At 37.2% G+C, this 15,937-nt stretch overlaps 1 protein-coding gene across 1 annotated transcript in view; it reads left to right on the top strand.

The window, feature by feature from the left end:
* The first annotated feature begins 355 nt into the window (after positions 1 to 355).
* Positions 356 to 15,937, top strand: part of rapgef5b (Rap guanine nucleotide exchange factor (GEF) 5b) — an 85,025-nt gene continuing 69,443 nt past the window's right edge. The window contains exons 1-5 of the mRNA XM_079836925.1: positions 356 to 661; positions 2,870 to 2,935; positions 3,278 to 3,384; positions 6,774 to 6,895; positions 7,143 to 7,311. Coding sequence (XP_079693051.1) covers positions 530 to 661; positions 2,870 to 2,935; positions 3,278 to 3,384; positions 6,774 to 6,895; positions 7,143 to 7,311 — 596 coding nt within the window. The 5' untranslated portion in view covers positions 356 to 529. The remainder of the gene's footprint in view (positions 662 to 2,869; positions 2,936 to 3,277; positions 3,385 to 6,773; positions 6,896 to 7,142; positions 7,312 to 15,937) is intronic.

Raw genomic sequence — 15,937 nt, 5'->3', positions numbered from 1 at the left:
CTCTTCTCCAGTCTCTATCCGAATCCATTACCTGGCGGGCAGACCCCCAAAATGGCGGAAGGGGGGCGGGGCGCTGTGTCGTGACGACATCTCCTCATTCTCAATAGCATGTTAAGGCAAGTTCACTACTCTGGGTCAAGTTTATAGCTATCCCCGATAATTAAGGGAAACAACATTAAAACCGTTCCACAGCGGCATATACAATTAAAAAACAAAAATATTTATAATTTAATAATGTAATCTTATCTTCTAATTTATATTTAACACTGACAACGCTTGTGTTGTCAGTGATCTCATATAGGTACAGCCCACTCAAGTCACGTGACTCACCTTTTTCGACTCCGCACCTATGTTTACTCACGTGTCTGCCATTGTCACGATGCATGCCGTCTGTAAACGAGCCTTGCGCTTTTACTGGTTATAGACGACTATCGATTTCATGTGCACACCTGCTGATCAACATCCGTCATTGATTTCTATGTGGGAGTCCGAGCTTTCGTCCTCCAACCTGTGCTGACTTGTCCTGGACATGGACGCGGTGGACGAGAGTCCGTCTGTTAAGGGTCTCATAAGTAAAGTTCTTGAAGATCACAGGAGCAGCAGAACTGATCCCCCTCTCTTACTGAGGAATGGCTCTAAGTTTAAGAAGAACTTGGAAGCTGTAAGTGTATTTTAAAATTAACTACAATGTACTTGTGCCTGAGCTGTGGTACATACGTGTCAAATTTGTTTAAAGGCTGTTTTGCATATTGCTTACAGACAATAGTGACTTTGAGAACAGCTGAGACTAATTCATTTCATTGGCCAGGCTGTAATATGAGAATGGTTAAAGGGAAACCTGTTGGGTGGGATTTTAAACCTTGAATGAGTTGAATGTGTGTAAAACCAATGTGTCAATGCAAGAAAATTCATTTATTTTATTGAGTAAGTAAAAACAGTAATATTTTTCATTTAAAATGTAATTTATTCCTGTAAAGGCAAAACTGAATTTTCAGCAGCCAATAACAGTCACGTGATCCTTCAAATGCATATTTTGCATATCATTCAAAACATTTCTTCTTCTTATTATACATTTTGAAACCTGTTATGCTGCTTAATATTTTTGTGTAACATGTACACAGAAATATTCAGTTTTGATCAATTAATATGGGGTCATAAAAACTGAATATTTAAAAATGAATATAAAGAGGTACAAGTATTGTATGTTTAAAGTGATTTTAGTTGAAATATTTCTACCCTAAGACTAATATGTAATGCAGTATTATGTATATAATATAAATATAAAATTTTTGCTTTTATTTAGACCACATATTATAACACTGAAACAATTTACTAATATAAAAATAAGTGACTAAAAAATTATATATATATATATATATATATATATATATATATATATATATATATATATATATATATATAGCCTATATATATGACATTATACACACTACTGTTCATTCGTCAACGTTTGGAGTCGGAAAGTTAAAAAATTTTTTTTTTTAATACCTACAAAGGCTGCATTTATTTTATATGATCAAAAATAAAGTAAAAACAGTAGTATTTTGAAATATTCTTACAATCACTGATTTCTTTATATATATATAAAATGTAATTTATTCCTATGAAGGCAAAGCTGGATTTTCAGCAGCCATTAACAGTCATGTGATCCTTCAAATGCATATTTTGCATATATCATTCAAAACATTTCTTCTTATTATTATTATCAATGTTGAAAAAAAAAATCTGTTTTGATCAATTAATTTGGGGTCATAAAACTGAATGTTTAATAATTATAAAGAGGTACTCTAAAAAAAAGAAGTATTGAAGGCAAATCATTTTAGTTGAAAAAGAATTTCAACTAACAGTCACGTTATCCTTCAAATGCATATTTTGCATATCATTCAAAACATTTCTTCTTCTTCTTCTTATTATTATTATCAATGTTGAAACCTGTTATGCTGCTTAAAATTTTTTGTGGAACGTGCACACAAATATTCTGTTTTGATCCGTTAATATGGAGTCATAAATGTTTAATAATTATAAAGAAGGTACTGTAAAAAAAAAAGTATTGTATGTTTAAACTAATTTTAGTTGAAATATTATTTCAACTACCGAATACTAATTTGTAATGCAGTATTATGTATATAGTATAATATAAATATTAAATTTTTGCTTTTATTTAGACCACAGAAGAATACTTTTCCTAAAAACTCAAATTTGACATCTGGGTTTTAAAGTAAATATATGACTCACTTTAATTATAAGTCTTATACATCTTTTAAAGAAAAATCACTAAATCATCCTCCAGTTCATGATGTGTTGCTGATCTCTGCATTATGTATAGTATTAATAAATGGCCTCTATTTTTTTTATGGTTGCTTCAACACAAATTCTAGACATGGGGGTTAAGAGCTGTTGTTTACACTGACTACAAAAATGACTTCACTGTGTGTTTCCCCAACATCTCACATGAGTCAATTAGCTAAAGTACACATTGAGTAATGGACTATCAGGCTTTCACTACAGGCTTTCACTTTGTTTAACTCTGGTTTCTTTTGAGGCACTTTGCTATCAGCAACCTGTTTTGATAATATAACATAGCTTTTATTGCTTATATGGTCATTTGTTTTGTAATTTTGTACATGTTCTTAGTAGATGTTTCAACCACTCTGACCTTTTAACAAAGTGATGTTTTGTTTTTGTTTTGGTTGAATTAGAAAAGCTAGATATGATGTTTATATGAATGAATGTTTCATGTAATCGTCATAGCTGCTGTTTTAAGATAAGAAACAGCAGACAAAGTGTATTGTCTCAGGATACAGAGAGCTTTATTGTTTCTCAGATGTTTAACCTTTTCTCTCCATGCTAGATTATATCTCAGAAGCAGCCACCTCAGTCCATCTGCTGTTCAAATTCCGGACAGACTAGACACAAGGTATATCAGGCATTTATCTCCCGTCATTGCCCTCAGCCCTTTAGTGACTTGAAAATCTGGTTGTTTCATGGTGTCCAAGTGTTATTCACTGGATAGATAGATTGGGGTTATTGTCAGCACTTGTTTCAGGTTTCGTAATTGTTAAAATGCAGCTTCCTAACCAACTGAGAGATTGATATTATTAAAAACACATTATGAGAAACGTATGTATTGTAGATACACAGTTTATATTCTATATTTTGAGGCCATGCAGGCAAATAGTTCTGACAATCTCCTGTTTATGTCCATGTCTAAATTGTTTTGCTTTAACGTGATTAAGAATGTTCTCTATGTGTTGTGAAGGCTTGTGTGAATAATGTACCATGTGCCGGCCGAGCACTGAGGAATGCTTTCTTATCCAATGGCCAGGATAACTGGAAAGCACATATTAAACTGGCAAGAATCATCAGGTACGTTTCATTGCAATGTTGTGTTTTTGCCAGTGTAATATATATAAAGTAGGTTATAGCCTTAAAGGGTTAGTTCACCCAAAAATGAAAATAACGTAATTTATTACTCATGCCGTTCCACACCCGTAAGACCTCCGTTCATCTTCGGAACACAAATTAAGGTATTTTTGTTGAAATCTGAAGGCTCAGTGAGGCCTCCATAGGGAGCAAAGCAATTTACACTCTCAAGATCCATTAAAAACATATTTAAATCAGTTCATGTGAGTACAGTGGTTCAATATTAATATAATAAAGCGACAATAATATTTTTGGTGCACCAAAAAAAACCAAATAACAACTTATATAGTGATAACCGATTTCAAAACACTGATTCTTGAAGATTTGAACCGTTATGAATCAGCGAGTCGAATCATGATTCGGATCGTGTGTCAAACTGCTGAAATCATGTGACTTTTGCGCTACGAACCACTGAATCGACTCGCTGATTCGATACACTCCGAAGCTTCATGCATGTATAAAAATCCCTGGTATAAAAATAAAAAATATTACGAAATTTTACATTAAAATGTGTATTAAAGTTGCAGTCTGTAACTTTTTTTTTTGTAAAAAAATGATCCAGAAATACATTTTTGTACATAACCAGCCAGTGTTCAAAACAATCTCCTTACCTTAGCCCGATTCACAACGGTAAACTTGTAATAATGTGTTCTAATTTGAATGGTGCTGGTAGGTTTCCGCGGGAAACATGAGCTTTCGCCGTTCGTCTTTGCGTCATTACGTCACGTCTGTATGGAAGGAGTCCGGGCTAGACAGGCTATCGCATGTCACGTTTGGATGCTACAGATAGCAGATTGTTTGTGGCCTCTTCTTACAGCAGCTGGAATGTAATTAAACTTGTCATTTTGATGGCGGCTTGTTATCCAGAAAATATCGTTGACAACTGGTGCATTGATAGACAACCCACACATACACCTCAAAACATTAGATTGTTCCGCACTGAGGAGCTGTGCCAATGCAAAACCCATGTAAAGAGCCGCCAAATAACTGCAATTTCAGGGTTCAAACAGAGATGGCGACAAAGAGGTAAAACTTACAGACTGCAGATTTAATGACTTGTTTTTCAATTACTGTCCAACAGCAACACCAGCAGTTAAAGTTACAACGTGAGGAAGCATCTCTCTTGCGTCCCCTGAGCTCATTGATTTTTAACAGACACTAATTTAAGTGTACTATGGGTTTGGAGGGGGGTAATTGAGAATGAATGGAGAAAAGTCATGTGAGCGGAGGCTATGCCTATAGCTATATCGCCTATTATTGGCGAATTGGCGATTCGTTTACAAATCCCGCTTCTTTATCCGCGTGCGATCTGCCTGAATAAAAAATTATTGTGTTAATGACGACTAAGATATGTAAACAACTCTGTTTACATGACATCGTTTTCAATTAAAAACAGAATTTTTACAAAAAATTCATTTACAAAACAATAGTGTTTTGGGGCCTGAAATGCAAACTTTAAAGTGCAAGTTTTTGAAAAAGATACTGTTATCGTCTCCATGTAAACAACAAAAAGTGAATTTGTAAAAATGGCGACGTCATGCACATGCGTGTGTTTCTTTACAAAGTGAGAACGCCAACTGATGGCCTGGCAGCCTAAAGCGGGCTTTTAGTCGTTTTTCTGCGGATTCTTGTGAACGGGATCATATTGACAATGTTGTCGTCTGTACGCAAAAAAAAAAAATCCAAAGGAAAAAAGTTTTTAGTTTATCATACACAGCAGCGTAAACATGCCCTTAGATATCACCACTTTACCACATCACATTCAAACTTGAAATGACAGGAAAATATGATCTGTGAGGGTTTTTTAATGAGCAATCAGTATGGTGAAATTAATGGTACATCTCTCTCTGTGTTTACAGAGCTTTGATGACTCAAATAAGTTGAATATTAAAAGCTGCACATGTATTCACAAAATTGTTATAGCATTCTTATAGTTATTATTTTGGAATAAATGTAAAAAAGCTTGAAGCGTTTTGAGAAATATACTTTTTTTTAAAAAAAATAAACAGAACATTAATTACAATGTCAATCTAAAAATACAAAAGAGAGTTATGTTGGTTGTGATTTTCTTGATTTTGTGAGTAGTTTATTTATTTTACCTGAAAAATGTGTCAACATTAAAGCTACACTATGTAACTTTTCCGTCCACTAGAGGTCGCCTGTTCAAAACAAAGGCGTAGTTTGATGACGCCACGTTTGAGCGCAGAATCTTGGGACATGTGGTTTTCACCTCACAGCCGGTGGAAAACAGTCAGGATAGGACTCGGGCAGAAATCATGTTCATGGATGCGATTATTAACATTACTGTAGTCTGAAGCAGAGCAGGACCGAGTGTTGTGGAGCTGAGCAAGGCCGCAGGAGCGATTGAAGAGCGGGACTGTTATTATGGCATAGTCGCTGTCGGGACTTTTATTATGACACGGTTGCCGGCGGCACTTCCTCTTCTCCAGTGCTGAGTGTGAGGTAACGCAGCTCTGTTTATCGTATTAGATATATCTGAGTGTGTTGAAAAGGAAGTTATGACATTCGCTCGGCGGCTGCTATGACACTTGTTCACAATGCAGTGAGAGTAAAGTGTTTCACTGAATAAAACCGGAGACCGAGGGTGACGCAGATATGACGCAATCGACAGGCGACTCCCTCACACGCATAGCTCACACGTCCCGGCTCCTTGGTTAAAATAGCAATTTTCTCACGATTTACAAATAGTTGAAAACATTTGGGATATTCTAAGTACTCAACTGAACAAAATATATAACACTGGCCTAGTGATTTCTGGATGTTTTACTGCAAAAATCCTACATAGTTCACCTTTAAGTACAACTGGAACATAAATTTACACAAAAATGGACTGTGAGGATTTTACCTCTGGTTTACACCACTGGGTTGGGTCAAAAAATCGGACACCACATTGAAAATCTGAAATGTAAAAAATGTAACTTACTTTAAATCAAATTAACAGAAGGAATTTAAAACATATTAATGGAATATTATGAAATAAACAGTGCAGAATCTGAAATGTATATTATTTTAAGTCACTAATTCAATTTAATACAGTACAGGACATCATTCAGTCGTCATGAAATATTTCATGAGTTAATTTTGTAACATAAGATCGAGATACTGGTTGAAATTTCCTGGTTTATTTAGCCTTAAAATTAACTATCCTTCTACACGTCTTTTTTTTAAACAATCCGCTAAAAATCAGCCAATGGTATTTTATTTAATGAATGCATGAACATTTTCATAATGGTTTGGTTTTGGTTAATAAAATCAACCTGTAACATGTTCTTCTCTCTACTTTTTCCTGTTCCCATCTGGCATATTCTCAGGAGGACATGTACTGGTCTTGAGTTGGTGGAATGGCTGATGGATCGTTATGAAATTATCCAGAACAGGGCAATAGCTTCCAAAATCTGGAACATTCTCCTGGACTTGGGCATTCTGCTTTCAGGTACACAGACAAGATAAAAGAGTTCCTGTGAATGCTCAGATTGCTCCTTTCAGTGTAAAGATGAGGCACAAGCGGACGTTGTAGAGTTTGGATGATTTATTGATTGTTATAAGAAATTATATGCATTTGAATCTGCAACAGCCTGGCTCCCTATAAGGAGCCTGACTAGAAACTAACATTTACATAAGCTTCGTCTAGACCGCTTTATGTCAGATGTTTAACCCTGTTGTGCCCCTGTTGTGTCCAGTGGAGCAGAACAATGCATTCGAGGACTCCAGGTCTTTGTACCAGTTCACCTTTGAGGAATGCGAGGCCCAGAGCTGTGATTTCAGAAATCAGGTCAACTGGCTGAGTGCAGTACATCTGCTGCTACAGCTGGTCCCATACGTGCAGCCTCGCAGTGGAACCCACAGGCGGTGAGCATGCGGTTACACATGAAGCTTAATGATGGTGTTTTTTCTTAGGTCAAAGGTCATTAAATATCTTGTCCCTCAGGTTTGTAAAACTTAATAGCTTTTAATTTACTATCCAGTGCTAACAGAACGTGCCTGGACCCGTAAACAACCCTTACTGATTACCTAAGCTGAGCTAAACATATATAAAACTGGCTTTTAATTGCTATGAAAGTTGTGACCATTTACCCCCTGGGTTGTTTTTCTTGGCTTGGGATCCAAAAGATTATTGTGATGGAGGATTACATCCTTTCTCTCTCAGTGGACCTCAACTGGGGGTCTAGATTGGACAAAATTCTGAATGTAGGAATTGGCTGCCTTTTCAATTCGTGAGTGTTTGAAGTGAATTGGAGTGACAGGAAGTGAAATTTACTAAATTGCAATTAATTAAAGGAAATAGGACAAGTAGAATTAATACTGGGAAATGAAGAGTTCTTCTATCCTGTTCCATAAATCTGTTTCTGTCTGCCTATATAACTTTTTATTTGGTTGTTTTACACTTTCTAACAAAGCTGTCAAGCTAATAGAGTTCAACAGTGCCTGTCCACCTTTTCAGCGGCGTTGGTTCTGAAAGTATTTTTTCCATTCATTTCTCACATAGGGATTAAAAACAAATTTTGTTGACCTCCTGGGTGCCACTGTTCTCGTATTATATTTTAGTGAATTTTTCTGACACCAAACATGTCACAGTTTTAAGTCTGGATGTCCTGTAAAGAGCACATTCAGGGCTTTTCAGAGACCAATTGTTTCCATGACAACAACTTTTCCTTGGTCTTTAAATATGACTGAATGATCAAATTTAGCACTCTTGTGGAAATATAACATTTTGTAATTAGCATTTAAATCTGATTTAAATCTATTGTTTGTTATAAATCAACCTACCAGGAGAAAGTGACTTAATAGCTAAAATTAATAGTCAAAATATGACTTTCTGTTACAAAACAGGGTGTTGATTTCATCATACATGTCCTCAATAGAGGACACTGGGACTTAAATCATGTTTATCAGGCATTTTGGGAGACACAAGTGAATAGGGAAAGAAATTAATTCATTAAATTAATAAAAAATTCAATTCGCACTGCAGTAAACTCGCGCACTACCGCTTACAATGCCGGTCTCCTAACGGGGGATATGAGGGAGTACAAAGCTTCATGTTACGCCCTCCGGCGCGCCGTTAAAGCCGCAAAACTCCGCTATAAAGACAGAGTGGAATCTCATTTCCAACTCAACGACTCCCGGCGGATGTGGCAGGGACTAAGGACCATCTGTGCTTTTGGAACTAAATCCTCTGCAGAGGTGAGAGCTGATCCGTTGCTGGTGAACGAGTTAAACTCTTTCTACGCTCGCTTTGATGGTAATCGCGGCAGCGCGACTCCGGCGAGTGACGCGTCAGAGAGAGTCCCTCAGAGCAGCAACGGTCACGTGATCTCTGTCTCGGAGGACGAGGTTCGGAGGGCACTCAAACGTGTGGATGTCAGGAAAGCTGCTGGGCCGGATGGTATTTCAGGTCGTGTTCTGCGGTCCTGTGCTGATCAGCTCGCAGGGCTCTTTACATCCATATTTAACGAGTCCCTTGCTACATCTGTTGTCCCCACCTCCTTCAAACGATCCTCCATCATCCCTGTACCTAAGATCAGTAAACCCTCTTGCCTAAATGACTATCGTCCAGTGGCTCTCACATCTTTAGTCATGAAGGTCTTTGAGAGACTCATTAAAAACAACATTTGCTCCTCCATTCCTGACACTTTGGACCCTCTTCAGTTTGCCTATCGTCCCAATAGATCGACTGAAGATGCCATTTCTCACGTCCTTCACTCCTGCCTCACTCACATCGACAGCAAAAGTGGGAACTATGTCAGGCTGCTATTTATTGACTATAGCTCAGCCTTTAACACCATAGTTCCCATTAAGCTAACACACAAACTCCTGGATCTAGGCCTGAATTCTTCTCTCTGCCTCTGGATTGAAGATTTCCTCACTGGCAGACCCCAGGCGGTGAGAGTAGGCCAGTTCACCTCCACCTCCATCACCCTGAGTGTTGGAGCTCCACAGGGCTGTGTGCTGAGTCCCCTGCTCTACTCTCTCTACACCCATGACTGTTTGTCCACACACAGCTCCACCTCGATCATCAAGTTTGCTGATGATACTGTTGTCCTGGGTCTCATCTCCAACAACAATGAGACGGCATACTTGGACGAAGTGGAGCAACTGACATCATGGTGCCAGGACAACTGTCTCTCTCTGAATGTTAACAAGACCAAAGAACTGATTGTGGACTTCAGGAAGAGACAGCATCGGTCATACTCCCCTCTCATGATCAGCGGGACACCGGTAGAGAGAGTGAGCAGCTTCAAATACCTGGGTGTGAACATCTCCGAGGATCTGACCTGGACTACACACATCCAGACACAGGTGAAAAAAGCCAGGCAAAGACTGTACCACCTGCGCCAGCTGAGGAAATTCAGGGTTTCACCAGCCATCCTGAAAACTTTCTATCGAGGGGCGATAGAAAGTGTCCTGACTCAGTGCATCACAGCGTGGTACGGGAACAGCACCAGTCACGATTGCAAAGCCCTGCAAAGAGTGGTGCGCTTATCCGAGCGCATCTCAGGCTCAGCTCTCCCGCCTCTGCAGGACATCTACACCAAACGCTGCAGAGGTAGAGCTACCAAAATCATCAGAGACATAAATCACCCTGCAAACTCTCACTTCACCCTGCTGCCATCCGGTAAGCGCTTCCGTAGCCTGATGGCAAAGACTGAAAGACTCAGGAGGAGTTTCTTCCCCCAGGCCATCAGACTCCTGAACTCAGTCACGTGACTTCACTTCACCCCGCACACGCATAAACATCCAGTTTATACATTAACATTCACATACTGCCATTGCACTGCACTTTACGTTCCTATTGTTACTGTGTAACAACCTGTAATAAACCTGTTTGCACATCATACTCCTGTTTGCACATTATACTCCGATTTGCAATTATACCTATTGCATGCACATCATACTTCTCTATATATAAATATATATATATATATTTTATGTTAACCACTTATTTTTAAGTCTACAGTTTATCTCACTTATCATATCCACTTACTTTATATTTTATATTTTTATTTTATTTTTTTATTTTTATCTTATTTCCTATTTTTATCTTACTTGATTTATTTATAACTCTACTTATGTTAATACTTTTTATTCTAATTTTATTCTATTTCTATTTTAATTTCCCTTGTGTTCTTGTAACTGTTATTTGCACTGTCCATGGAGCGGACCTGTTTACATTTCACTGCCAGTTGTATATTGTGTATATAACTGTGTATGTGACAAATAAAACTCTTGAATCTTGAATCTTGAATTACATATCAATGTTTCCATAAAATATAACATATTATTATGAAAATGTTGCCAACTATTACTCCCATTATTACACTTCATTTTCATTACATGTTGCTCCAAAAACACATTAATATGCAAATTTGATACAGCGTATAGATATATTGCAATAGATTGAACCCATATATGGCCATTTTACCCACATTTTGCATAAAGTAAAATGGTATAGCAATTCATTCTGTTATATATTTCATAACATAGTTGAGAATCATCTTTTAAACAAAGTTTGGTTAAAAAAAAAACCTGAAAATTGATTGCGTGAAAAAAAAAAATCACATTGTTTTTTGCCTATACATGTCATTTTCATGTAATTTAATTTGTTTTAAACAAAGTCCTGGTGTCCACATACGAGGACATAGCATAACATATGAATCACATATCACCCCCCCCCCAAAAAAAAATTCAATTTGTTTCTTATGCTCTAAACAATGTAATAACAAAAAAACTGACCTTGTTTTCTTGGGTCTTAGGAGTTTAACCAAAATTATAACCAAAAATGTTTTTTTTTTGTATAAGTTTTTGATTTAAGTCCCCATGAAATCAAAATTTAAGTTTTATGGCTTTTAATATGAATATGTTAAACTTAAGGTTATCTTAAAGCAAGATTTAAACAATAAGACTAACTGTGTTGAGCTATAACAATTAATTATATTAATGATTAGTTTTCTGACAATGAATGTATCCACACAGTTGCTCAACTGTCTAATAAAACACATCATATATTAAGGCGTCAACAAAATATATAACATTGTTTAGTGGTTTTTGGATATTTTAATCCAGAAAATCATGCATATTGTGCCTTTTAAACACAGTAATTTTAAAAATAAGTTGAAATATTGCAGGCTCATGGCTTTAACATAAGCATATACCATTGATTAATAACCTCATAGCTCACAGTAGGGCTGTCTAAAAATGTTATCATTTAAAAATCATTTTCCCTATGGATAAAATGTATGGAGTTTTTACTTCTGGAACCCGACTGTTGAACTCTATGAGTAAAGTTTGTCTTAACAGAAAGTCGATTTTCTTGTTAAAATTGAGTTATTGGGTTTGTAATATGAATTAATTTCTTCTTCCTAAAATGTAAACGATAATTTCAATTCTAGTTCCTGTTTGCTACCTCTATTCAAATTTAATACAAATCTACGAATAGAGTGCTGCAGTCCTAAAACCCAGAAGTGAATTTGCATGTGTGTACTTCCTGTTCCATCGTCCCACAGTCAATAGGTTTTTTAAAAAGGTTTTTTGGCTTAATGCCTGCAATAAGGTCTGTGGTTAAAACAAGCTCAAGACATTTTTACATTTTATTCTATGACATAAAATACATCAGTAATACCCCACTCAGGATTTTCTTTTAATGCTTTTATATGTCTTAAAAAAAAGGCTCTTGCTAACAAGTGGCTAAATGGGACTGAAGAGGTTGTCAGGATATTAAACGTCACCATGCTGAACCGGAAAACTCATCTACTCACTATTTCGCTTTTACAACCTTGTTATTAACTATTCCTCACACTCTTCTTGCAGACTGTTCTAACTCAACCTTTCCAACTTTTTAAGAAAGATCAAAAGAGTTGTCAGAAGCTCAATGGGTCGTGTGACCATGGTGCAGTTTGTTTATACTGTAGCCTTTTTGCTTTTGCCGATTGCATTTAGGCTTCAAAATTCATAAAAGTTGTGAAAATGATCTCGATAGACAAAACATGTACAGTAAGAATCACAAACTGAAAAATGAAACAATCCTATTGGGTTTTTGTTGAGGGAACCAGTGTGATGCTAACTTCTGGGTTGGCCTACAAAAATACACCATCCCTTATGATATGCATGACAGATGATAGAATTTTCATTTTTGGATTAATTGTCCCCATAAAAATTACAATAGGCAAATGAGGTTTGACATAATCTGCGAACCATGTTTTGAAAAAAAAACCGATGACCTGTAATCTGGACAGGGCTTGTAGATGATTTAAGGCCAATTGTGGCAGGGAAATCTAATTTACAGTCATCATGCAGGGTCTTTCCATTAGCATACTAATGTAGAAACTTCAGCTGCGGTTCCAGCCTTCACCAGCAGATGTCTGTGTGACAGTACCTCTGAGTGCAGGGCAGACAAATGATTTTGCTCCAGGCTCTGTCTGTCTCACTTTCAGATATTCAGACATACCCAACCTGTTTAGAGTGCTGCCTCACTTCTTTTGACCTTCCACGGTCTGTCAAAGCACATCTCATCAGTTCACAGACATGTCATTATAAGATGCAAGCTATCCATCTGTTCTCTCACTGCCTCTGCAGTTTTTTTGTGTGTTCGTGTGCGTTTGGAAACATTATTTAATGGATATATTCTGTTTTTGTTTGAAAATATTGGCAGAGCAAGTTGAAATAATGGCCTGACCAGAAAAAAGTCCTTATGGTTTAGCCTGGCTTGACCTCTTATGAGCCACAAAGAATTTGTGTAGGGCCTCACTTAATCAAATCAATGACGTTTAGCACTTTGGTACACCGTACGTAAGCAGGGGGTCATTGGACGCAAATGGAAGTTGAGCTATAGGTCGTTCCTCTGCATCATTTCCTGTCTGCTGGGAAAGTGGGCCAGGCTCTGTCCTTGTGGTTTGTCTAGGCAGGATATCCATCTCTAGCGAGATCAGACCTGTTTTTAGGTCCCTCTGTCTGCACCTGATTAAGCTTTCGAGATGCAAGCTTTACCAAATGAATTGTATGTTGAGGTTTTGCTAGTATTATAACCCGTACGGTCATTGTCACCAAACTTTCTGTTGTCAAGATATTTTTTTTAATCGATCAGTGTGACAATGGATTTTTTTTTAGCCTTAGTGTTGTCAGATGGTGTATTCGTGTTTGTTTCATGTGGTCAAGATTTATACCATAAAGTAAAAAGTAATAACATACTTTCCTTACACTTTGAGTATACACATCTTAATAATTAAAAAAGGGTTTTAAATGATACATTACTGTTCAAAAGTTTAGGGAGGCTGCATTTATTTAGGTAACACTTTATTTTGATGGTCCCCTTTAGATATTCTGCTGACTATAAGCAAAGCCAATCGCCAATTGTTAAAGTCATTGCGTCACTGCAGCTGCCTTTAGAAGCCAGTGTTCTGAAACGCACATGGGCATTGGCAAGTCCAGCCTGAAAAATTATTATATTTGGTCATGATTTGAGCCTTCAGAATCCAAATTTATGAGACAGTTGTGGTCATATTTCATTGGTGATTTCAAATATGAAGTTTAATCATAAGCTCAGTGAAGGCGAACAGCTTTGGGGAATTGCAATAGCATGACTGAAATAGCTGCCTGACAGGAGTTTCAAAGATGGCCGCCAAGTGAAATTACTTGCCTTAAGGGATTTTGCTATAAGTAAATTTGCACCTACATGCCAACTAACTCTCATTAGAGTATTAGTAGACTGTCTGCTCAAAGTGCCCCTATTATGCTATTTTAAAGGCTCCTGATTTTGTTTTGGAGGTCTTCTATAACAGGTTTAAAGGGTTAGTTCACCCAAAAATGAAAATTCTGTCATTAATTACTCACCCTTATGTCGTTCGAGACCCGTAAGACCTCCGTTCATATTCGGAACACAAATGAAGATATTTTTGTTGAAAGCTGATGGCTGAGAAAGGCTTCAGTTAGGCCTCCATTGGCATTCAGTACACTTATACTCCCAAGACCGATAAAAGGCACTTAAAATGTCATTACAAAGTCCATCTCACCACAGTGACTCTACAATAATCTTACGATGCGACGACAATAGTTTTTGTGCGCAAAAAAAAATCAAAATAACACCTTTATCCAGCTTGTTATTGCCTTCCGCGTGTGCCTCCACGACGCATGCGCGAGAATATGACGTAGCGCCGGGGCTCGGGATTCCATGAAATGCCACTCTAACCCCATTTTGAGCACTACGCCGAGACCTAAAGCACGATCAATGTAGAATCCAACAGCTGAGATACGCGCGTCTTCCTCTGATTTTAAACAAATCACTTCTGGGTCATCTGTCCGAACGCCGGATCTGCGTCATATTCTCGCGCATGCGTCGTGGAGGCACACACGGAAGGCAGTAACAAGTTGGAAAAAGGTGTTATTTCGATTTTTTTTGCGCACAAAAACTATTGTCGTCACATCGTAAGATTATTGTAGAGTCACTGTGGTGAGATGGACTTTGTAACGATGTTTTGAGTATCTTTTATCCGTCTTGGGAGTATAAGTGTACTGAATGCCAATGGAGGCCTTTCTCAGCCATCAGCTTTCAACAAAAATATCTTCATTTGTGTTCCGAATATGAACGGAGGTCTTACGGGTCTCGAACGACGTGAGGGTGAGTAATTAATGACAGAATTTTCATTTTTGGGTGAACTAACCCTTTAAATGCATCAACGGTCAAAAATCTATTTTATTTTCTCATAATATACATTGCACATTTTTCAATAATTCTCAAACGACTCTATGGATGAATCAGTCTCTCGAAATCCCTCCTTTCTGCGAGCTCCTCTGCTCTGATTGGCCAGATGACCCAGTCTGTTGTGATTGGTCTACAGCGCGTGTTTTGGAAACTAAACGGTCATTACCATAACTGAACTTCAGCTCCGTCTGGAGAATTCCTAAAGATCAGCGATTGAACACACTGTAAAGACAATAACAATGATGTTGAGTTTACCATATCAATCCAAGAGTGAGTCCGATGATGAAACATTAGAAAAACGAGTTATTCAGGACGACTTGAGCAGGATGTTTCTCAACATCATGTTTCTCAATGATGCTACTCAGTTTTAGGTACATTATGAGATGTTGCAACTGTAATTCCTCACCATCAGCATTAATAAGACCAAACCAAAAAAACCAATGTGTATATTTCTAATTTATTACGGTGCATATGTTAGCCAAGCACTAACTTGAATGACTGATGTAACAAATGTTTGTAAAACAAATCTTGCTCCATCCTTTATCTTTAATCAAATTAGTAAGAACAACAGACAATCAGACAGACGGCATTAATAAACACAACTTTAGGTAATTGTGGCCCACAGCTGATTAGCTAAACTATTTCATTAAGACCGTAATAATGGGAGTTAGTCAGAAACATACACAATATAAAACACAAAACTACACCCGGTAAAAATGATATTCTAATTATTAAATATAATATAATATAATCAATAATTATTCATACTTGCAGGTTATGATT

The sequence above is a fragment of the Gobio gobio genome (assembly GCF_949357685.1).
Source record: "Gobio gobio genome assembly, chromosome: 15".
Taxonomy (NCBI): domain Eukaryota; kingdom Metazoa; phylum Chordata; class Actinopteri; order Cypriniformes; family Gobionidae; genus Gobio; species Gobio gobio.
Note: the sequence above shows the minus strand (reverse complement) of the source record. Positions and strands in the feature narration are given on the sequence as shown.